The 25147-nt window shown below is 44.0% G+C and overlaps 1 protein-coding gene across 5 annotated transcripts in view; it reads right to left on the bottom strand.

Moving 5' to 3' along the window:
* Window positions 1-25147, bottom strand: part of SRGAP2 (SLIT-ROBO Rho GTPase activating protein 2) — a 230723-nt gene that overhangs the window by 39891 nt on the left and 165685 nt on the right. For 3 of the 5 annotated variants that reach the window (XM_023538273.1, XM_011372957.2, XM_023538274.1), the window contains exons 8-13: window positions 18245-18469; window positions 14452-14553; window positions 13222-13419; window positions 5564-5648; window positions 2974-3001; window positions 1000-1024 (exon numbers count right to left, since the gene is read on the bottom strand). In XM_023538273.1, the coding sequence (XP_023394041.1) occupies window positions 1000-1024; window positions 2974-3001; window positions 5564-5648; window positions 13222-13419; window positions 14452-14553; window positions 18245-18469 (663 nt within the window). The remainder of the gene's footprint in view (window positions 1-999; window positions 1025-2973; window positions 3002-5563; window positions 5649-13221; window positions 13420-14451; window positions 14554-18244; window positions 18470-25147) is intronic. The other 2 variants (XM_011372959.2, XM_011372958.2) reach the window with 1 other exon arrangement.

Here is a 25147-nt window from a genome sequence, read left to right on the forward strand (position 1 = left end):
CAGCCAGCTGGAGCCATCGGATCAGCTGAAGACCCTGCCGGGGCTGCCAACACCACAGAAACCAGGTGCCCTCTGCATCTGATTATCTCCCTGTGGCCACCGCCACGATAAATTACCCCAAATGATTTTTAAAGCCTGGATCAGCTTTCCCCTGAGTAGACACAAAGATATTTCTGAGCTTTCCCCACCGCCTCCCTACGAACTGCCTACTGCATAGTTGGTATGGGCTTAGGGGATACAAAATCATTTCAATATTTGCCATAAAGTATAATTAGAAAGTCAAATTTGCTACTGCAAAAAATACTTCAATTATTTTTATTAAACAAGCATAAGTGCTGTTTCGATTATCCCTTGATGTGGATTATCTATCCACTGCTCTCTAAGATTCCTCCTTAATATGGGTAATTAGAGCTAGCTGCCCAGTGTCAGATTTTAATCCAACACTGAATCACAAAATCACAGAGTTCAACATTCTTGCTATCACCCCTAAACCAGACTTATCTTTTGCATTTTTAGCATGCTTAGAAATGTATCTAGGATGATCATAACACTAGAAAAAAAATCCCCAAATCTGCAAACTTAAAGCAAGAGTGCCCGGTCTAGGTGATTGGCTGCTGTGAGTTTCTGCCATATTGGTACATGCGTATGAAGTGTGAGGCCTCTTTTGTGATCTTCTGAAGGAGGGATGCCAAGGGCAGTTCTGGCACAATCTGTCACAGTTAGCCCAAATCTCTAGTATAGAAGAGGGTAAATGACTACAGAGGAGAGGAACAAATCAGAAAGACCAAGCCCACTTCAGCTAAACAAGCTAAATCAAGGAATTGCCATAACATTAAACATACTATGATGAAACGATATACTCTAAATGCAGGCCTGAAGTCAGAAAAGTGTCTGCTCTGCTCCGGGTGGGGTTCCATGGGGGGTTCCTGCCCCCCAGTTGAGTGTGTGGGATGTCATCATTTTCACACCAGACGGTGCTGGCTCTCGCTGGCCCCTTACCTGCTTTCTCACGGTTGAGCTACGCCTGTGATCGACCCCGGAATCAGAGAGAACCGATACAGCAAGGGGAAAGAAAAAGAAAATGGGATTAAAAACAAGGCCGTGGTTAACGAAACAAGTCACGTTACTCAGCTCAGACCCAGACATGGCAAGCAGCTTCAATAAATTACTTTTCAAATAAAGCCCAATAAAGTTTTTTTCACAAAAGCACAAGGTCTCTTGCTCTCAATGTCTGCCACTACTGAAAATCAGGACAGGAATGAATCGGTTCAATTTGCAGTAAAATATATTTGGGTTGACAATAAGATCTCTCTGCTTGAAAGGAGACACTAGTAAACACCAAAGGAAGCCACAGTTTTCTCTCTTGGGAATCCTTAGGGAAAAAAGATGGAGTGATTTTTCTGGAATTTAAAGGGTAGAGAATCCAAACTGGAAAGAACTTTGGCAATCCTCTATGTCAAGGGTCCCTGGGCCGCACGGGCCGGTACTGGTCTGTGGCCTGTTAGAAACTGGGCTATACAGCAGGAGGTGAGTGGTGGGCAAGCGAGTGAAGCTTCATCTGTATTTGCAGCCGCTCCCCAGCGCCAGCATCACTGCCTCAGCTCCACCTCAGAGCATCAGGCATTAGATTCTCATAGGAACACTGGTCCCTGGTGCCAAAAGGGTTGGAGACCACTGCTCTTGGTCAATGCTTTTTAAGCTGTGTTCAGCCTCAGAAGGCTTTTCTCCAAGTTATTCTGATTCAGAGGCACAACGCCCCAAGCAAGGAGAGCAGCACTGCTGTCTAGAGTGAAGGTAGGGGCGGCGCCTGGCTGCCAGGCTCCCTCTGCCCCTTCCACCAGGCGGCTCCTGAGGAACTTCTTTGGAAGCCCAGAGCTCCTCAGATCCAGTGGAATGCTCCTTCTTGTGTCACAGATGAGAAAACGAGTTCAGAGAAGGTAAAAGAGCGGCCCAAAGGTTACGCAGTGAAATAACACAGCATAAGAGAATTCAACTCAACTCTTTTCACTCCCGTAGATGGGTGAACTTATAGTAGGACCATAGCACCAAGAAGATATATTCCACAGAATTCTATTATTCCGGGTCCCTCCAGTCGTCAAGATTAATGGTATCTTTATTGTCATCCACAATGACAAAACGATGAAAGCCAAATGAAGCTATTTCTAAATAACGAGCCTATAATTGTAAATGGCCTCATGATTATTGTGTGTGTTGGCAGATATAAGTGGTTGATATAATGGGCTAAACCAGGGTCTCTAAGGAATCCAGCCCATCAAAGCTCTTTCTCCAGTTAAATCAGCACATTTTTAGGCATCGGAGAACTGCTGGCTGAATGAATGCCTTGCTTTCCGCCAGCTCACAAGTTTTCTCACAGCAGCTCCATGACTGGGAAGGAAAATATTTGGCTGGGGTGGGGAAGGAAGGGGAAGGTGGGGAAAGATTGGGAGGGTTACATACTTGTATATCAGGCCAGGATTTCTACCAATGCTGTTTGGCAAGCCAATGCAATATATTTCATTATCTAGTAACAGTCACTAATTAGGGGCTGTCACCTTTTCTATGCATGAAAAAAACCTCAGGTCGAATACTATCTCCAATCTATCTTCTCCGGGTCAGAGACTGACTGAAACCCACACGGTTATGTCTAGCAGCTAAGGTTAGGTTACCAGGACCCTCCTTCCAGAGTTGAACATTTCTTTCTGGGGAGTCCCTGGGACTATTTCAGCAAATGATAAATCCCTTCACTCAGTTCTTCTCAGCTCTTTCCAGAAGTCATAGCAAACCCCACTTCCATTTGGGGCCAGATGGGGTCAGCAAGGCAAAGCGAAGAAGCAACACCCACCCTAGGCCACTTCTTTGCAAAGCCATCCATTGCCTTTGCAACCCAACTGCTTTACTCTTTCCCAGGCTGGGATCTCTCTACCCACAGGCCTCTCTTCATCCTTTCACAGGGCTGTCCCAGGCCACACCTACCTGGCCAGACTGCAATCTGTCCGCTGACCTGTTAGAAAGACAAAAACAAAATGCACAGGTTGAAGCAGACAGGGTGAAAGAGGGATACCTTCTTCTAAGAAGCACCGCGTCTGCCCGTCTCTCCCCTAGAAAGCCACTAGTGTCACAGGGTGACCAGCCTTCCAGGCAAAAAAGAAGTGAAGCTCCCAGAGACCCTCTCTGGGCAAGGCTTGTTTCTGATGCTTGTTCGCTGCCCAGGGCTATCAATGTCCCTAAACCTCAGGGGTGCCAACTCTGCTTCCCAGTGGGGTAGATGTAGAGAAAAATAGCAAGGCAGATCATACATCGGAGAACAAATTATTAGAACCTTCCTGTAGATGAAATTCGGCTTCTCTTCTGTGTATGCTCTGTGTGTGTGTGTGTGGGGGGGGGGGGGGTAAGGATGCTGGAACAAGTGAAGATATGGAAGTTCTAGTTTTAAATTCATACTAAATTCTCCTATTAGGTTGGGTTGGGGTAGCAAAGGAAAATGAGATTTAATGCTGATATTGCTATCAAACCGTGGTTCTCAGTCCAATAGTGGACCCTAATATTAATTTTACTGGGTCACAGCCAGCTTTAGAAAATGAAATTGAAAATTGTTACAATTGTAAGAAGTATTCTTATATTTTTAAGAAATACGTATGCATGTGTACACGGGCATAACGTAATCTTGGTTGCTTTCTTTGGGTCCAGTTAACGAAGAGACAGCAGCTCCCATGACTCCTCATCCCCAACTCCAAGAGCTGGGGGAGGGCGGGTCTTTTTCTTGCCTTTAAAGGTTGCTAATTGTTGATTACAGTTCAGCTCATCTTGAGCAACACACTCCCCCACCCCTAACAGCCTCTCATTACTAAAGGCTCAGCTCTCATCTGCAAAAATATTCTGAGCCATTATTTTCAACATCTGTCCCATTTCCATTCTGGAATATTCATACACATCAATTATCTCTCTGTGGCAAGAACAAGGAGCTTTTGCGTTATGGTGACAAATACATACAGAAGGCAGGGACATGATGACTTGCACACAGGAGGATCTGCAGCTATTTTTTCCTTATTGTAAAACTTGTCATCTTTAGATGAAGGCAATTTGCAGCACTAATGAATGGTCACCAACCTTTGCCCCTCCATGGTAGCACATTGGTGCATGTATGTGTGTGCGCAAACTCATTCATTCTCTTACACACACACACACACACACACACACACACACACACACACACACACCCCCAAGGTCCTGTTCCTTATCTCATTTCTGGGTTAAGTTTCGATTATCTTGGCAAAAATAAATCATGGTTATAACTTGCATCAAGTAGTTCTGAGCTTTCTTTCCTCTGATTCCCCATAGAGCAATCTGATAACCCAAGAGTGAAGATTTTCAACAAGCAAAGTGAGGAGCTCAATGCCCAAACCTGTTCAGCTCGAATCCCTTGGGTGGTGGAGAGGAAAAAGAACAGAAGTTACCTAACAGGCTTTCTTCACATAAAAGAAAATGCCCGAAAATATCACAAGATCAAAGACATTAGAGAATTAATCATCTCGGGGAACAATCCAAAGCGGCGGGCGGGTGGGGTGCGGGGGGGGGGCGGCGGCGGGGCGCGGGGCTCCGATTCCTGGGACCAATGAGCCAATGAGTACTTTGTACACTTTCGTATACTCTGCTGTGTGTCTGAGAGTGCTCAAGCTTTTATTTTACAATGTTGGTTTGCCCTTCCCTGGTGTTACTACATATGCCCTGTAGCCTCCTATTTCTCATCTTTATGTGAAGAGATTAGTGGAGCACGGAGGAGGGGCCAGGCATTCAGAGGCATCCCCAACCTGGGAATCCCATTAATCACAGGATGCTGAGAGACCTGGGCAGGGTGCCAAGAACCCCAGGGAAGCTTCTCTTTCAACCTTCACCTTCTGTTTGACAGCTGAGGAGAGAAAGTCCAGAGTGCCAGTCCTGTTCTCTGTCTTGCTACTTCCCAGGGTCTGGTTAAAATCACTCTACGAGATGAGACAGTGGATTCCGCACCTTGCCTTTGGCATGGCCAAGGCGGAGTGATGGCTGCCTCGTAGCATCAGGACCGCTCAAAACAGAAGGAAACCGAAGCTCTACTGTGAAGCTACAGAAAGCAGCAGTCTGCCTATCACCCCTGCCTTTAAGAATCCTTTCCTCTCCTCAGGGCAGCTGGGTATCTCATCTCCCAGCTCCCTAGCTTCTTGCTCCAGCCCTCAGTTCTGCCACAGTGGAGCTGAGAGTTTTCACAAAGTGTCTGGAGAGGAAAAACCCATTGGCCCCTTCACCCCAGGCATGGCAGAGAGGGCGCAGGAGGGGGACTGGGTAGAGAGTACGCACGCTCCGTTTAAACAAACAGATGATGCACATTAGTGCTTCATTAAGCACTGGCCTTTCCCCATTACTCAAACAGTCGTCTGGGCTGTGCGCTTTCACATCACACAGGCTAGGAAAAGAAACGCATTCACATAACCAGGTCGGGCCCACTTGGCGTAGGGTGACGGCTCAGCCAAAAACCCAGGGCTCAGCCTTTCTGTCAATGTCAAACCTCCAGCAGAGCTCCCACACTCACTTTCTCCCAGGGTTTTCTGGAGAAGGTCGTGCTTGGCTTGTAGCTTGGTGATGAGGTTCCTGCCCTCCAGGTACTCTTTCATTTTCTGTAAGGAAGGAGGAGAAAAAAGAGCAATCAGATTTCTAAAGACAAAAGAAAAAAAAAATCACAGATGTACAGCTGTACAATTCCCTTTTTAGGAGGGCATTTGGTTTCTGACCCAATTTCTACCAATTCCATTTTTTATTTCTTTACAGCCCTGAGCATCTGGACAGCTGCTGATTTTCATGTGTATTAGTATCCTGTTCTGTGCTTTCCTGGGAGCTCCATGATGCCAGTATAAGAAACTGCCTCCTAGGGCCCCTCATTCATCTCTTTCAGTTCCACTGAAGAACAGCAGGCAGGGTGGAGGGACTTACTGAGGCCTGGTCTTGGTGTGAGGACACACACCTGCCACAGGTCACCTCCACTGACATCCAGCCCTGTCCCAGCCCCTCAAAGGGCGCATTCCATCACACCAGGAACATTGCCAAGGGCAGGCTCAGCACCTGCCCGGCTGCAAGCATTGCACGCGTGCACTATCTTTGAGCCTATCTTAATCAGCCTCCTCCACTATTCTGCACGGAGTCTTTGTAGAAAGCCTGGGGTTTCTGAGCGCTCGGAGGGAGGGGCTGCCACCCCCCACTTGCATCTACACACACTGGCAGCTCCAAACACAAGATGAGGTTATGGAAATGCAATGCCCTCCGCTCTAACAGTCAAAATAGGATTGCTGTGCTGCATTTTCTAGTTTGATTTCTCTTAAACCCTTGTCTGCCCAGTGAGAAATTTCCCTGGACAATTCATCAAATTTTCAAAACAACCCCATAGGCTATTATTATCATCATCCCCATTTTATGAATGAGGGCACTGAGATTTGAAGAGATTAAATAAATTGCTCAAGGTCAAACAGTGAATGAGAGGTAGAGCCAGTATCCAGACATACGCAGTTTGACAATACAGTGTGTGTTCTTAACCAGGATGCTAACATGCTCCTGTTACAGTACTGAGCAGGAGAGAAGCAGAACAAAACTGTGCAGTATTAATTCTTTGTATATATATAGCAATTTAAGAGTTTTTTGAGCACTTTAGAACATATTTTCTTATTTTATTCTCACAATAACTGCACAGCATGTTAGGGAAGACATCATTATTTTCTTATTACAGATGAGAAGATGATCTTGGGGAAGGAGTGTTAAGTGAATCGCTGACCACTGCAGGCCAGGCAGTAATAGTACCAGGCCTGGATCCTGGGCCTTTGGACTTAGCACGGTGTCTCTCCCACTCTACCCCACAGCCATTCACAGGGGCCTTCGTTTGCCTCGGTGGTCCCCTGCTGAAATGCTTCCTCGGCTGTCAGAGGTCACCTGGCCATGTCTAAACCCAGAGGCAACGTGGCATTGTTTCCCCAAGTGTGATCTGTGAATCACTGGTGATAGGTAAAATACTTGAGAAGCTAAGTAGATAAAACATTTTAAATTGTAATAGTTCTTTCTTTTAATGTATTAAGTAAAAAGTATCATTATACATCAAGACTTTGATTTTACGGCTATTACCACTTAGGATGACGGCAGAAAGGTGAAAAAAACTATCAGCTATTTTTATTTTGTACCTTTCTGTACAGTATGAATTTTTAACCAGGAATGGGTATTGCTTGTTTCTCTCTCTCTTTCCCTCTCCCTCCCTCTCCCCTCCCCTACAACATGTAAAAACAAAGGAAAAAACCCTGCTTCCTCTGAGAGACTCTCCTTGGCCTTCCCAGCTCACCCAGATGCTCCTCCACGTACTTTGCAAATCTCCATGACAGCACTTCTCATACAACCCTGTCATGGAGGGTTTATTACTCATGTATCTTTCCCTCCAGGATGCCTCCTCTCTATAGTCAGAGACCATGGCATTCACTATTCTTGGCATCTCAGTTCCATGCCCAGCAGATAGTAGACACTCAATAAATGCTCAAAGAATAAGTAAATAAATGCAGTCTTACTCTCATCTGGAGAGAACCATCGGCAGCAGCCATAAACCAAGCCTCCAAGAGTGCCCCTTTTCTCTAAATTAACTATAAAACAAACAAAAAACAAACCCTATACCAAATCATTTCTGTTGTTTTACTCAGAACCTGATCCCTTCACTCCTTTGTGCTTTTGCATGAGAACATCCGCATGAAAATAGGCCCCTCTGTAACTTCCCCTTTCCATCTGCTCCAGCTGCCAGCTCACCTGCTGTCAGTCTTCCCTGGGTGACATCCTAATCCCCCACCAATGCCTAATTGTGAGCTTTGGGACAGTAGTTCAGGGCTCAGAGGTGAAAAGCCTGCAGGGAAATATCCACTACTAACACCTGAAGCCTCAAAGGCCCCTCTTTGGAAGGTCATCCCTGGAGACACTCAAAGTTTCCTAATGAGGAAAAACCCACTGAGAAACTGTAACCCTTAAAACAAGATCAGACTGCTCAGACAAGCCAAACTTCTGAAAGGCAATGGATGCAAATTCCTTCCTCTCCCTCATGTTTCTACTTGTGATTCCAGAAGTTGTTTTTTTTTTTTTCATTCATGTTCACAGTTCACTAGTTAACTTTGGCCGTTGCTTGGTGAACCGTTAAAATAAATAACAATCTGATAAAGAGGTATGATGGATTACCTTTTTGGGTTCCATTAAATCTTGAAGGATCAAAATTGTGTCAAGGTATGACCTGCATCCCTAAGACAGGGAACAATGGTTGGAAGTTTTCCATCTAGGTAAGCCAGGTATGAGAAGGTAAAAGCAACCTAGAGTTCACAGGTATGTTATTTATCACTTTCCTATCCTGCCCACAGTCAGCACTCATCTGTATGAGACAAGATGGAGAAATGGCCTCGCATTTACTGGTGGAGTTGAGTCAAAGGCTGCTGACCAGACACTTAGAGAAATGAGCTGAGATAGCTGCAGGTAAGGGAGGAAGGTGTGGCTTTTCAACGATGTCTGGAGACCAGGGGGCTAGGAAAGGAATTATTTTTGTGTAATCTCAAAATCCCTTCCTTGGGCAATAAAGTCACTTTCCTTACTTAAAGCATGTACCGATATTCAGTAATTAATTTTCTTTCATTCCACACCCTGCACCCTGCTCCCCTCAACAGACATCGAACCATAAAGTGATGACCTGGGGTTTTCCTCAGTGTAAGAGAAAAAAAGTGCAGTTTCTAGTCTAGAATACCAAAATAAAATCAAATTCCTAAACGCAGTCTGACTAGTGCCACGCCCTATCCACCTAATTTTACACTCAATATGTTAAAAACTGAGAATTTCTTCAAAAAGTAGGAATGGAGGAAAAGAGTCTATTGGGTGGTTTTGGTGTTTTGCCATTGTGAACCTTCAATGTAGTTTTTATGATCTCGATTTATTTCTTAATAGATTCCTAATTGGTTATTAACCATCAGCAATGAGTTTTATTTATTGAAAAGTATCGATATAGTAATTTTTCTTTCTGAGCCCTCCCTCCCTGACATCTTGGTTGCAGTAAAATGGAAAAACCTGAGTTGAAATGTTCTAATCCCACCATTTACTAACTCTTTTAACCTTGAGCAAGTTGCTTAAACCCCAGAGTCCTAGTTTCCCTATCTAAAAACGAGGGGTAATGATATCTATTTTCATAAGGTTGTTGACGACGAAAGAGGATAAGAAGCATGACTCTGATTATTAGCACAGAGTCCAGCAGCTAGCAGGTATGCAAAAGTGTTCCTTATACCTGAATCACCTACTCAATTAACCTAAAAACAGTCCTTCCCTCGACTTCTTTGCTTTGTGCTAATACATAAGAAAGCTAAATCAAAGCAGGTTTCTGATCATTGAAAAAATAGTAAGAGGCACAAGAATGCTCTCCAAATTTAATTTTAAAATACCCCTCCCTTTTAAATACACTCTTACTATGGAACTATGAAACTCATGGACCTTGCTTATGCCTCGGATTTAATCTGTGTGAAGCCAGGGCAGGGCCAGTATTCATTGCTGCAAGCGGGTGGGGTGGGTGGGAGGAGTGAACTATGCCCAGCCTGCACCATACACAGAGATACACAGATGTCACCACAGTGGCTGCTTCCCTACCATCCAGGCACAGTAACATTTTCTCTCCTCTTGTGAATTTTTAAAGCAGGAGACAGCTGTCAGACAGAATATAATAGAGCAAACCTTTAATAAGAGCACATCTCCCCCCTTTAATGAACAAGGCAGGGGCATTCATTCATTTGTATCTGCTTAGCACACATTTACCAAGGGACTATAGGAGAATATCAAGATAAAAAAGATCTCAGACCACCAGGTCCACGTCCAAGGGACTAGAGCACTGTCCAACGGCCAAGGCACCATCTCCTCTTCTAACCATTACCTTACTCAAATCTGTCCCCAAGATTCAGGCAGTCTAGTTTTATTTATTTTATCAGCTGTAATCCTTAATCCCTTTTCCATTCCATCCCCCATACAAGAACCCCAGATTCCAACCTCCAAATAAAGAAGTACTTAAAAGAAATGCCAGCGTTACGAGGCTGTGACAATCTTTGACTAACCAGTGAGCATTACTGCCCATAAGCAGGGAACTGGTTAAAGAAGGGATGGTGCATCTATCCACACAATGGAATTCTGCAGAGCCATTAAAAAAAGAGACAGGTCTTTTTGGACGAATATAAAAATAATAGTAAATTAAGTAAAAAACGAATAGTGAAGAACACTATGGCCATGCCACCCTGAACATGCCCGATCTCATCTGATCTTAGAAGCTAAGCAAAGTTGGGCCTGATTAGTACTTGGATAAGAATACCAAGTGCTGTAGGCATTAAAAAAAATAATAATAATGAAGAACAGTATGAGTGGTATATTTCTATTTGTATTTCTATGTATTTTATTTCATTACATTTCTAATGTAATGCTATTGTACTGAAGGGTATGTCGGTGGTGGTCCATGCATAAGATATCTCTCGAAGAACACAGAAGAAACAGGTTTTAATCACTTTGCAGAGGGAACGGAGGGTCGGGGCCAGGGATGTATAAAAGCTTGAGTTTCTTCTGTATGATCTTTTGAAATTTTTGCATTTAAAAAAAAAATCTATTTTTTAACCATCACTGAAAAAAAGGCAATAGGTAAAAAAGTAGACATTGCTGGATTGTGTTACAGAAGACAAGTGATGCAAAGCCAAGTAGATGAGGATACGTCTCCTCATTTAGGGCAAAGAAGAGGAGAAAGCTGCTGAGCTGTGTCTGTGCCTTCCAGTCACCTCAACCTCTTCAGAAGGATGGAGAGAAAAAGACTCAAGACCAGGCAACGAGATTCTAGTTTCAGCTCTCGTCGAGTTCCTCTGGATGTATTTTATTTTTTAATTTTTTCAAATGAGAAGGTTAGATGATATTTAAAAATCACTTCGAACTTTAAGATTCCATGATTATTTTCCTGGGACTCCTGCAAATGACTGACTTTTGCAGGTCATGCTTCAAATTTCCAACTGAAGTCATCTGGGCAGATGAATCTGATGACAGCTGAGCGTGGTTGGGAGGTTTTCCTAGCAGCTCTCTGGATCGCTAAGCACTCTACCTAGGAGTCAAAGCCACAGCAAGGGACCTCGTCCCACCTTTTCAAAAGAAGAGAGTTTCCAGGATGTGCTACTTTGCTGCTTTTGAAGGGAAGCACATGGCAATGCCTGTGGAGGCAACAAACTGAAAAAGCCCACATGCAGTTGTGTTTGCTTTGTATGTTTTGGCAAGCACGGGCTGCCATCCTGTTTAACATGCACACCCCCTTTTTGTAAATGTTCATTTCACAACCCAAAAAACCCCTTTAATCATGAAATGAATTCTCTGACACATTCCAAGCACCAGTCACAAAAATGACGAACTCTCTTGTAAATTGGTTATTAGACAAGCCCAGACAAAAAAATGTTCCTGTTATCCAAAGAAATCTGCACATAATTTTGATAAGTAGCAGTATGGGCACAAAAGACAGGAAATGGGGTAGAGGACATCCATGCAGATAGAGGTGAAAGGGTGGGCGGGATTTGAGAGATCACCAGTTTGAATACGGTCATTCCTGCTCTTACTGAAAGGTCAACTTTGGATGCAAATGTTATAGATTCACCGAAAGCCAATAAAGAATTCTGACAGTCTTAAATACAGATTTTTAAGTCCAAAATTTCTTACTTAATCAAAAAAATAAATAAATAAATAAGGAAATCTTCTGCCGTGTAATGCAACTAGGTCACTTAAGTACTGTTATATCTAAGCAGTCCAGACAGACCAAACAATCCTATTATTAAAAGCCTCTAGAGTGTTCAACAGCCTCCTGAGATAATGAAGCTTGGGGCAGCATCACGTCCCTCATTATAATCAAGAAGCTTCTTAATGTCTAACCCAGGTTTTTGCATGTTTTTTTGCTTTTGCACATGTGGCTCTTTCCTCAAGGAATGTCATTCTCTTCCTGATTCACCGGCTGGTTCACTCTTCCTTCAAGATTAAGCACAGCAATCGCTTTCCACGTGATGTTTCCTTAACTCCATGTATGCGTTTAAAAATTTTTATATATTCATTATTATCTCTAGGTAGTGGGATTATGGGTAATTTTTATTTTCTTCTTTCTGCTTCTAAATTTTAAATAAGCATGTTTTATTTGTATAACAAGAAAAAAGTTATTTTAAAAGATAATACTGTTAAATTATTCTCTTTCATCAGTCTTCTTCAGGATAAAAAATCCTGAAAAATTCTGAGCTTAACTAAGTAAAAAAAAAAGATTTATTTTTTTAAAATGATAGCAAATCACTAATGTTCTTAATGGAGGAAGGGCAGTGTTCAAAGGAGAATTAAATAAATTGTTCTAGTTAGAGGAAAAATGCAATATATTGCATGCAGACTGTGTTTCTTGACCGAAAAACAAGTTAATTTCTCTCATTCAGAATCAGTATGCATATTCACTGGCTATATTTCATCTCACATCTGCAAACTTAATTTCTCCTTTCTTGGTCATCAGATTAGGAAATAAATTTTAGTCCAGGCACTAAATCCTACTTGGCAAGCTCAAAATAACTTAATTATTAAAAAGCAGCACCAAAGACCAGCCAACGGTAACCTTCCAAAGGACTGTTAACACAACTTAAAAAAAAAAAAATTGGGTCCATCTGTCTAAAAAGAGACTGGGAGATACGTGAATAACAAAATACAATGTTTTGGAATTCTCTACAAACCAACGATGCTTCATATCACCTGTCCCTTTGAATTTTAGCAATAATGATAAAAAATAATTTCCCATCTACAAGAGACTAGAGACTTTAAAAATAAGACATGTGTCTGCCAGAATATTTGGATGTAGTTCCCAAGAACCAAGAGAAGAAGTCCCCCTTTTATGACCTCCTATGGCTGAAATGGAAACTTTCAAACAAAAGCCTACTAGGTGGCTAAAAATTTCTTAAAAAAGAAAATCTTCTTGGTAGGGTACTTGGGAGCATCCTTTCTCTTAGGAGTCCCTGTTAGACACATGTGACTTGTAGGTGTTTGTGCCTTTAAGTGTAGGGATGGTCTCTGAATATGCTCAGATCCAAATCTAGGATATTTAAAGACTGCCCTTCGGATACTTGACAAGGACTCTGGGCTCCAAGTCTCCCTTGTTTAAAGGCCGCTGCGCTCCCTCACCGTGAAGTAGAACTGCTCCGTCTCTTGCTGGTTGGCTCTCCTCTTGGCGATGCTGGGCTTGCTCATGAAGGTTTCCGAGACCGTGGACTTGACAGACTCCATCGAGTTGCTGTACTGGAAGCAGTCAGACACATCAAAATCTTCAACGGTCACAATGTCCTGGATGGTCTGCAGGGTGGCCTCCATTGTTTTCTTTACCTGCCACAACAAGGGCCAACACAATGCATGAGGGGCAGCCTGCGAAACAGCAGGTGACGGAGAAGCTTGGAGAAGAGGGAGAGGAGTGAGTTAAGGAAGGAAGGAGGGTGCTGTCAGAGGGCGCAGCTCTGCCTCCCATGGGATGGTGCTAAGTGGGTGATAAACAACACATGGACTCTGCTATAGAGTGCTCCTCTCTCCAGGGAGGACCTACCCACCGTCCCCTTCATGCCATATACCTGACTCAGCTTTTATATTTAATGTTTACTTTCTAAATTTAATATCAGCTCTTGGCTATAGTAGACATGCCAAGGAGAAACAGAATAATATAAATCCAAACCAACCTCATCATATACAGAGCTGGTTAAAATGTGTGATGGGCATCGTCCCACCATGCCCCAGGTGCTGTTTCATGACCTTCAACAAATCAATGAACTTGTTTCCCCATTTTCAAACTAAGTGACTCATACCCAGTCCTTCCTGATCTTCCTGGGGAAAGTAAAACTTACTGAGATGCCAGGCAAGAAGCTACATGACCTCAAAAGAAAGGGGCTCTGATAATCAATCATATTGTCCTTTTGAACTGGCTGCTGAAAACAAACACACAATGGGCCCAGGAGAAAGTCACCCTTTCCTAAGAGGATAGGGATGTTTGAAGTGTTAAAGTCAAAAGCCTCTGTTTGTTTGAAAATGCCGGAAAAAGCCAGGCAGGAGGAGGTGGTTTCAGAGATACAATATTGTTCACTCAGCTGCCAAGTGCCATTTTGATTAAATGTGTAGCATGGGGGAAAAAGCATTTTGCAAAAGCTCAAAATAGAGCTCAACCTTTGGCAATGCAAGAGCAACTTCCTGGAGTTCAAGGGCAGGATGTAGCAGAGGGGGAAAATCCAAGCCTACATTTGGCTAGGAAATGTTTGCAGCAGCCCGGACATTCTCAGCATGCTCCTTCCACCGCTCCCATATGGGTGGCAGCAAGAGGTTTGACAGGGAAACTCAGAGGGTGGCTCTGAGTCTCCTAAGCAGGAAACTCACCTCTTCGTTCTCAATCTTCAGGGTGGATAAGCGAGACTGCAATTGTTGGCATCTCTGCACCAGCTCACTCTGGACAGGCTGCTGGGCACAGAGCTGGGAAGCCTGCCAGAAGCAAGAAATACCAGGTCAAGAAGAGGATACCATTCTTTTGGCGGTTCCAGAGTCCCATTACTGCTAAAAAAACTATACGTATGCAAGCTGCGAGGCTCACGGTTTCTATGTTAAAACAAAATCCAAAGCCAAAGTGTGTGGTCCTCTTCCAGGACCAAGGAGCACGAGAAGGGAACGAGGAGTGAGACCAAAGTTTGGAAAGACCAGGTCTCTCTTTGAACCCATCTCCAGGCTGGTGCATGGCAGAGGCAGGTCTACGCAGGGTCCGTGGCCCCAAGGAGCCCGGAGTTAGGCCAGAGAAGAGTGCCTTAGGCAGCCCCAGTTTCAGAGACACAATGCTTTGGCACAGGGAGGATTTCCTGCTAGAGGTCCAAGTTATTACCTCTCCAGCCCCTCCTTCACCCCCCTTCGTATACCAGAGTGAAAGCAAGAGAGAAGTGGGTCAGGAGGCTAACTTGCTGCTGTTGGCAGCCAGCATGTGTTTATAAATCTGGGCCCTGCATGAGAGCTTTGACTCAATTAGACAAAGTGTGAAGCCAGGAACAAGTCCACAGGCTATGCTAGAGGGCCCCAGAGGGCATGGAATCTGGTAGAACTTGGCATTTTCAAAGAGCCATCATTTTACCCCAGGTCTTCACCAGATCTGTGTGGGAGAGAAGCCTACCCTTCCCCAAAGGATCACCATCAGTGAGCTTTCCCTTGTGTGAAGGGATGGATGCTTGAGCACTATCTCCTGATAGTGGTATGGCTATGGCATGGGCGTGAGGTCACTCAAAGTCCCCAGGATGGCAGGTGAGGAGCAGAAGGCTGCAGATTGGGAGGAAAGACCCACATGGAGGCAGTTCCTTTCACCTTGCCCCCATGTGTCCCTTAGCCTCTCATCTTGAGAGAGACATCTGGATAGAACTGGACTTTTTTTCCCCTCAGCAATAAGTGGGCACATCTGCATGCCCACAGACCATTCTCTTGCTTGAAAAGAGAAAACCTCCCTTCAAATGGAGGGGGCTGGGACTTGACCTTTTCTTTCATTGGCTTTTAAGCTCCCAACTGACTTGACCTCCTCCCCTGGCTGAGAGGCTGGTGTGAGCCAGCTCTCAGATCTAAAGAGAGCTGACTTCACTCTGGCTCTGGGATAAGCAGACACAATGGAGAAAGCTCAGTGGCCAGGATGGGTTAGCGCCAAGAGTACAACACTTTGGCTGCCTGATGTCACTGGTCAGGCATCCAGAGCCCCATCAGCCCCTGGGGGCACCAAGAGTAGAGCCAAGCGCCTCCTCCTAGTATTTCTAAGAGTGCTGGGCATCAATTCATGTGCCAAGTGCCCCAGAACACCAATCAGTGTGGGGCCTTGGCCAATTTCAGGGCTTACAGTCAAAATGCCACCTGAACTTCAGCCCTGGCTCAAAGACTTCCAGGCAGTTCCCTCTTTTTGCCTCTACAGTCTATAGATAACCCACACTGGTGAGGATAGACTGGCTGCAGGGACCAAGAAAGACTCACCATCACCTCTTTTCTTTTCCACTCATATAAAGGCTAGTCTGGAATGTAGAACCTTTGCAAGATCTAGGACCAGCCCTGGACCCCGCCTGGCTCAGCCACTGATCAGCCATATTACATAAAGGGAGAGCCTAGGCAGAAGAGTAAACTATTGATTTTTAAAGTAACCCAGACCTAGCAGGGAGGAATGATGGAGAGAAAACCACCTCCATGCCTGTTCCTTTAAGAAGCAGTAGGGCTGCTGATGCATGCTTTGGCAGTGGTCCTCTACCAGGGTGCAAGGTAATGCATTCCAGCTGTGTTCTGGAGTACAGAAATGAAGCTCTGACAGGGTTAGAAGGGGGCCTGAGCACCCCGCATTTGGATTCCCCCTTTATGGAGACAAGCTGTTTGGCTCGGAAGGCAACTCGGTTAACACCAGAATATTTATCACTCCGCTCTGCTGGTCCCCAAGTTCCACTGATTCTTGGGAAGAAATCTTAGTGGCAGCAGGAGACGGGGCTTGCAAGGCAAATTTGACTAGAAGCCAGGGCAGGTGAGGAATGGGGCTTCCTGGGGTTTGGTGACACCCCTTCTGACTGCACATGCTGCCATCTCGCTTCCCCATCTGTTCAGACGCTGACATTTCCTAAGCCACAGCAATGGAAACAAACTGTAAATGGTTTGGTTTTCCCCAAAACGGAGAGGAAAGAAATCATCTCCACATTTTTGTGTTTAGTGGAGAAATGTCCCACTCTCCATAGTGGCCTATGATGACAGCAACCCCTCTGGTTACACTGCAACAGCTGTCCTTCGGGAGCAGGACTTTTAAAGAGGGTCTGGATGCTAATTCTAATGGGAGCACCAGTCGGTTGTTGAGAAGACTTTGTTGTTTTTCAGTCACCCAAGATCCATCCTTCCTTCTTCTGGTAATTGTTCTGATTGCCTTCTGGAGGAACTTCCTATTCCACAACTTAGGTCATGTGCTTTGGATGGGGCTCTCCCCACCTCAGGGATGGAGCATGTGATCAAGGCATAGCCAGTCAGCCAATACCTAGCCACACTGGCTGACTCAGGGATAAGCAAGTCACTCAATCAGAACCAAGGAGACACAGTGAGACTTTTGTGGGAACTTTTAGGAGGGATGTGGACACCCTTCCCACATTTAAATCTAGAAGGAGATAAGCCTGGAAATAGTGCATCTTGCCCCCATGGGATAAGAGCCTATTTGAGAATAGGACCAACACATAAGACATGGAACAGAGAAAAATTGAGTCTTGATAAAATTCCCACTCCTAAATCCAACCGCACCTGAAGGTTCCATCTTGAGATTTTCTGGTATGTATACGTAAGCCTACACATCCCCCTTCTGATTTAAGCAGTAGCTTAAATGGTGGCTCCTATCTGCAGGGTGGTTCACTCTGATTTGTACGCACAACCACTAGAAATGGAACCAAAAGACTCACAGGAATGGAAACTAAGGAGCTGCTCTTTCCCCTCACTTTAGTTTATTTAGGCCCTTTTTCTTTTAGTCATTGAAGGTGAAAACTTCAAAACAGGGCCCCCACGTTCATGCTCCCTGCCTGGGCCACCAGCACGGGCCTTCAGGATGACAGCTTAGCTCCTATCCTTTCCGTAGGTATCTATTCTTTTCTGTTCAATACCCAAGTAAAACTACACCCTTTGCTGCAATCTTCTAAGCCCAGGAGATTAAGATCCTTCAGAACTCTGCCCAATGACAAAAGATCACGGCATACCCTGCTCAGCCCTCCCATCCCATCAAATGCCTTTAGTGTCCAGCCCCATCTCAGCTCTCACCTCTGCCAGCCTCACCCCTTAGAATCCCCACCTCCCTTTTACAACAACGAACTATTAGTAGTTTTTAGAACACACTTGTTTTTCACCTCCTTTGACCCTTCTGATCCCTTTGGGTGCCCTTCCTAATGCATTTTTCTAACTCTCTCTCAACTCACCAGACTCGGTAAGCTCCCTGAGGGCTTTAATCCCCAATGTCTATGGCCAAGCCTAGTGGACAGCCAGCATTCAGTAGCTGTTTGCTGGATGAGTGGAATGTGCCTCATCCACCTGACAGGAAGCCTTAGGCCTCATCCTCTCCTGAGTAACAAACAGGGCCTTGGTGTAGTGAATCTAGACACAAATGAGCTCGAGCCCCTTAGAGGTGGAGGGGAGGGGAAGAGAGCCTCACCATGTCTCCCATGTGGGGCTGGAACTCAAACTTCATAGGTGGGCAGAAGACATTGTTGTACATCTCCATGAGGCGCTGCTTATCACTGGTGGCATCCAGGTTTTCTACGGCATTCTCGATGGCATCCAGACCCTCGTGCTTAGACTGCTCCAGATTCAACTCAGCGGAGAGGAAGGTGCGTAGTGCCCGGTTCAGACTAGCATGGTAGCCTAAGTCACAACACTGCTGTGGGAAGGACAGAGCACGTGAGCAAACCCTGGACAGCGCCAAGGCTTAAATTTGACCATGTCAAAGAAACTGAGCGGCGGGAAGAAGGCTGACATTGTGATTTCCAAGATCTGGGTGAGGTTTCTCAGTCTTCGACTCCCAGTTAAACATACCTTAGAGGACTGTGAGCTGCTTAGAAGGAAGAAGACTCATTAGGACAAGATAAAATTATTTAATCATGAGCTATTCGAGGAATACAGGAAGAGTTGAGAGTTAAAAGGAGTCCTTTTACATGTTTGGTTTTCTCTGAGGATGCCATTATAACAAAATTCAATAATAAAAATATAGCCTGCCACTCCTCGAAGGTCACTATGGTTAAGTCACTACATGTCAACCAAGTCAGGCCATTTCCACATTCAGGGTTCGGAAATCAGAAGTATTGCAAGAGCAGTTACTTATACAAACTTAGAACTCTGGGTAGGAGAAGAAGAGACTGGAGGCCTGACTATCAGTCATTACCCCACCAACTCTCAACATTCTAGAACAGGCTTTAGCTGCAGACTAAGATTTTTGCACTAAAGTTCTCACCCTATAGAAATAGCATTTACCAGACCAAAAATTTCTTAATGAGAAAATTCATGTAAAGGATTCTGATTTTCTAAAAAAAATCAAATAATAATAACACTGAAAGGTACAAAAGAGTCGATAGTATAAAAAAGCACCGGACAGGAAGTCAGCAACCTTGGAAAAGCCACTCCCCATCCCTGAACTTGTTTCCTCGACTATAAAATGAACAGATTAGGCCAGGTCAGTGGTTTTCGAGCTGTAGACCACAGCGGTATGGTTCTGTGCTTTCCTTGAGAGAGGGCAAAAGGGCAGCCCAGCTAGTGGGGCTTAGAACCTCCTACTCCTGCTTCAACCGAACCAGCTCTGTTCTTTTTCCTACTTAATATATTGGGATTCTATGTAACGTCTGAAGAAAGAATTCTTCTGCTAGAGGAAAAAGTCTGAAAATACTTGGACGAAATATAATCCTTAAGGCCTCTACAGGAATGGCAGTCTGTAATTCTATGACAATCTTCCCTATCCCTCCCAAAGGATCCAGAGATCCTCATTCCTTGGCCATCTATTATCCCCTCTATTGCTTAAGCAGCTGAGATCCAGAACCTGAGAAGACACACCAGAGAAGCATCCATGGGTAGAGCAGGACCATCTGTCTGGCTGCCATTTCATTCCATAAGCAGGCATCAGATTAACTCTTCCCCCAGCCATTCCCCTTCATCCTGATCACACTGGGAGCAGCCACTATTAGGGAAGAAAAAGCATGTGACGTGCTTCCTCCTCCCAGCATCTGACAGGAAGCTTAGCAATAGAGTGCTTTCGGGCTGGGCTCTGGGTTCAGTGCCAATAGGCTCTGGCAGGTGCCTGGCTGCAGCGGAAGAACAGCAGTTACAGCTTAACTAGAGGCAGAGGATAGAAAGACATTAAATTCAGTTGGGAGGGAAGAGCAAGTGGAAGCTAGACAAAAGTGGCTGATTGGGAGACTGCACGTGCAAGGGTCCTTCCCCTCTGGGAGATGCCGCTGGTCTAGTCAGGCTGCCTTTGAACCTGTAAGCCTTCCTTACTAGGTCTATTTTGACTCTGATGATGAACTCTGTGCCTGTAAGTCTAATGAACAGAAATAACACTACCCACAGGGCTGAGCAAGTACATGTGTGTGGAGGGGGTGCAGGGGGAGATTTTTAGTGCAGATGAGAAATTAAGGGGAGGCAGGGTACCCTTTATAAACCTTTAAATATTTTTGGTAACTCTTCTTTTCTCTCCATGCTTACTATCTCTACCCTAATTCATACCCTCATCATTGATCTTACACCAGTGCTGTCGGCTTCACTCTCCTAAAATACAGCTTTTATTATGCTACTCCCCTGCTAAGGAATCTATAATAGCTCTCTCTCTCTCTCTCTCTCTTTTTTTTTTTTTCCTAAATGAAAGTCCACTTTCCTCAGTTTGGAAATTTTTTAAATGCCTCTATATTTACTGTGTGCTTACTATACACCAGACAGTGTGCTAAGTGCTTTATGTGCATTCTAGATTTTTATTCTCGTTATAACCCCAACGTGGTTGGTATTACTTTAATTTTCCAGACTAGAAAGCTGAGGCTCAGTGAAGTAAAATAACTTAAGTAAGGTCAACAGCCAGAATAAACTGTGCTCTGTTCAGTCCGGCCATCGAACATCATCTCCCTCCGATTTCGTCTTCAGATCCTTCTGCTCTAACCCAGTGACATGTTCTCCGTTAGGGTACAGTACTGGAAAACCATAGGCCTCAAATCAACCGTATGAATATGAGCAAGCTGCTTAACCTCACTGAGCCTCAAAAAAGGAATAACATCAGCCTCATAAGTTGCTGTGAGGCCAGTGACAGGCAGTACACTTATATATATCTGAAGCCATGCAGATGCTTAAACACCAATCATCAGTATCTCCAAATGCACTACCTCTGCACTTTGGCTCCCAGGATTTTTTTTTTTCTTTTTTCTTTCTTTCTTTTTTTTTTTTTGATGAAAGGGTACCTGAGTTTTAAGGTGAGGGAAAGGGAAAAAGAATGCCTGTGGGATGCAGGGGGTGTGTGTTTGCCCCATGTATTGTGACATACTATAACTGCTGGAAGGGAAACAGAATCTCAGGATTTTCTCTTCCTGAAATGTTTCCCACTCCTCTCACCTGTTGGAATTGGATCCAATCTTCAAGATCCAAATTAAATTCACAGACTCTGGGAAGGCAGCCAGTCCTGCAACCCTGGCATGTATTGACCTTGGCCTCCACTCAGAACCACACTCATCGACAGTCCTCACGTGACACAGAATACACTCCCTCATTCTGTGACTTGCCATTTCGTATCACTCCCACCAGAAGGCAAACTTCGATGAATCCCTCACTATTAGGCTTCCCTCACAGTAGGCATTTAATAAATATAAGTGGATTGAATGAAGCTGGGAGTGCCGATTCCAGGCTCTCAGGAAATAACCTACCTTAGGCTGGATACTGATCTAGGAAATAACCCACCTTAGGCTAAATACTGATCTAATCAAGTAGGTAGATGTAGCCACTGAAGCCTTTTGTGTTGCTCACTCGGTATGGTCTATGGAAGGCGGGGAGCTTTCTTGGGCCAGTCCACTGCCTCTCTTAAATAACTGTTCTGTTGCTTCTCTGTGCTAGTCAGTTGGGGTCTGACTCACAATGTGCCCTCTGGCTCCTCTAGGCCTCCAGACAACCGGGAAGATTCGGAGTAGGTTTTCCAGAGCCTTTGCTATCCACATATCTGCAAAGGAACAGCCGGAAACTGAGGCTTTAGCAAAGAAGCAATTTCTGGCAAGGTTAGGGAAATGCGATTTGAATATTTCATCTTTAGCCCCAGGAGAATCCCAGTGAGTCAAGGCAGCACATCATTTTGCTCATGATGGGGACAAAGTATGCTTCCCATGGCTTCTGATGAGTTCCGTGGCCACGCCGAGCCCCCTTGGCCATTTCTGGGTTATATGTTTGATGAAAACTCTCTCAGGGGAAATCAAATTTTTATAAGAATTTAATGATAGCCCATCCAGATGTGAGATGACTTGAATTAACCCTTTAACAGCTGATCTCTTTACTCCGAGACTCTAGAGAAGGCCTAGAAAAGAAATATGGGTGTTTCATAACACCCACTTCAAGTTCACACAGAAGAGAAAAATAATTGCCCTTTATAAAATTCCTATTGCAAAAGCCAAGTTCCCTCACGTCTGACTTGGGTACACATGGTGTCACAGATTCTCTACCCATGGACAAAGCATGCACAACACCCCAGCTGTGCATGAGGACAATGCCTTGCTCTCCATTCACCCATCTGCTCTTGGGGTAAGAGAGTCACAGGAGGACGGCGGAGAAACATCACATTCCAACAAGCCTACAGTTCCTAGCCTCCATTAAGTCAGCTCAGAATGTCTTTTTGGCCTGAAGTCAGGTTTTCCTGTTGTGTCAGATGCCTCACGTGGATTCCTACAGTCTGAGTTTAAATCTTATAAAAAGCAGGCAAAGGCTAGTCCTTGTGTCAATCTACTGCTACCGACAAAAATAACTTCTCTTCTCTCATCCTCAATGCCTTCAGCACACACTGAGCTTCAACCTGTTAGGAAGGCACCATCACACAGACGGCACTGATTGAAACAGGATTCATTCCATGTCTTCAAGCAAGTTCTGTCAAGATCAGCATGCCAACGTACCCAGGTTTACCACTTACTCTTGCACTGTTGGTTCACTGCCAAAGCATCTTTTTGGCCATTTTTATTGCATAGAGCAGCAAGAAAAAAGAAGAAACTACTGACATATGCAGTAATATAGATGAACCTCAAAAACATCATGCTGGGCAAAGGAAGTCAGATACAAAAAAGCATATACCATGTCTCTGCAAAGTTCTACAACAGGCAAAGTTAATTTATGGTGAAAGAACTAAAAACAGTGATTGTCTTGGCAAGAATTTATGGGGAAGAGAAAAAAGGAACTTTCTGAGGTGATGAAAATACCTTGCTAGAGATGTGGGTCATAAGGGTATATGAATTTATCACAACTCTTGAAACTGTAACACGTAAGTTCAGTTGTCCTATGTAAATTACATTTCGAAACAGTATTAAAAGACAAAAAAGAAAAAACTTGGCTTAGGAAATCATCTTCTTCCTCCTCCTTCTGCTGTTTTCTTCTTTCAATGAATAAACGATGTGCTTGGCTCTGTATTAAGCACTGTATGTATACATTATATATGTGTGTATTAAGGTAAAGAGAACATTTGGTTCCTGCCCTCACAGAGCTTATAGAGGAGACTAAGAGACCTGCCTTCTTTTTCTTAGTGCAGAGACTCTAAAACTTTTTTTGACTTCTAATCACAGTAAGAAATACATCTTACATTGTCACAAACACACGCACGCGTGCACACGTGCACATATACATGCCCATGGGTATGCAAGCATGCATACTTACCTCATACAGGTTTCACCAAGTAAAACTTAACCTTAGCCTTACTAGTGTGATATACCCTGATATTTTCTTTCCTGTATATTCTATTCTAGTTCATTCATTAAAAAAAAAAATTCAAATTGGTACGGCCACTATGGAAAGCAGTATGGAGGTTCCTCAAAAAACTAAGAATTGACCTACCATATGATCTACCAATCTCTCTGCTGGGTATTTACCCCAAAGACTTGAAAATTCATATTCGAAAAGATATTTGCACACCGATGTTCACAGCAGCATTATTCATAGTGGCCAGGACATGGAAGCAACCGAAGTGTCCTACGATAAATGATTGGCTAAAGAAACTGTGGTATATATATACAATGGAATATTACTCAGCCATAAGAAGAGATGAAATACTGCCACTTGCAATATGGATGGACCTTGGAATAATCATACTAAGCAAAATAAGCCAGAAAGAAAAGGTTGCAAATCACATGATATCACATATGTGGGATATAAATCTAAAAGCAACAAATGAACAGGACAAACAGAGACTCATGGACATGAACAATGGACTAGTGGTTACCAACAGGGAGGGGGAAAATTAAAAAATAAAATGTTAAAAAGAAAATTATGTATATATAGTATGAAAAAAAAAAAACCTGGCATTAAAAAAAAAAAAGTCAAACCCATGAAAGTGATTTCATGACCTACAGTTTGAAAAACACTGTCTGAGGGCACCTGTGCTTCCCTCTAGTGCTGCAATTACTTACAGAGAAATTATCTGTCTATCCATGCATAGCTCTAGGGCAAAAACTATTTTATTCCTTTTGTACCCCTGATGCTGAGCACACAGCCTCATCTCAAATAAGTATTTACTGAACATTTATAAAGAAGAATAATGTTATCAGCCTTTTTTTAAAAAAAAAAAAAAAGAGAAATTAATCTGTCTTCACCTCAAGAAAAAAACAAAACAAAACAAACAACAAACAAAATAAAATAAGAGCGACTTTACTGTCCGCGTGGCCTAGAAGGCCAGCACCTGGACTTGCTGGCAGTAACCTAGACCCATGCCCTGGCTGGGCGCTCAGGAGTCTGGCAGGTTTCTTTTTTTATGGCCCTTCCCCCAGCATCCTGTGAAGACAGGCTCTTAACACACTTTTTTTTTTTTTTTTTAAATAAAGAGAATAAAGTGCAAAATAGCTTGCTTCTTAGACTGATTTTAAAACACCTACTCACATCTGATGGCGGGGCTAAGGATTGTGACTGACAAAGCTGCCCCCGGGGGCAAAAGAAAAAGAAAAGGACAAATCAGTGGAAGAGTTGTGGTGGACGGCACCGTCTGAGGTGGTTGTTTTGTTTTCTTGTTTGTTTGTTTTTAAACCAAATGTGAGGTAAATAGCAGATCTTGAGCATAAGAAAGAAGGAAGTGATTCTCTCCCTCCAGAGAATAAGCATCTCTCCCAGCAAAGACCCCCCGCCCCAGGAGGAGAAGGGGTCCTGTTTAGGGCTGTGACCTCCACTGGAGGACAGTGTTCAGATTGGCACCAACAAGCAGAGAGAACAAAGAGGTACCTGAATGGAGATCAGGGCTCCACTTACCCAGTGTGACAATGACACCCAGGGCATTAAGAGGCTGAAATCTACTGAATCAAAAATCCTTGGTTGAAGGGAGACAGGAATCTGGATTTCAGAAAAGTTCCTCAAGCAA

The sequence above is a fragment of the Pteropus vampyrus genome, unplaced genomic scaffold (assembly GCF_000151845.1).
Source record: "Pteropus vampyrus isolate Shadow unplaced genomic scaffold, Pvam_2.0 Scaffold217, whole genome shotgun sequence".
Lineage (NCBI taxonomy): Eukaryota > Metazoa > Chordata > Mammalia > Chiroptera > Pteropodidae > Pteropus > Pteropus vampyrus.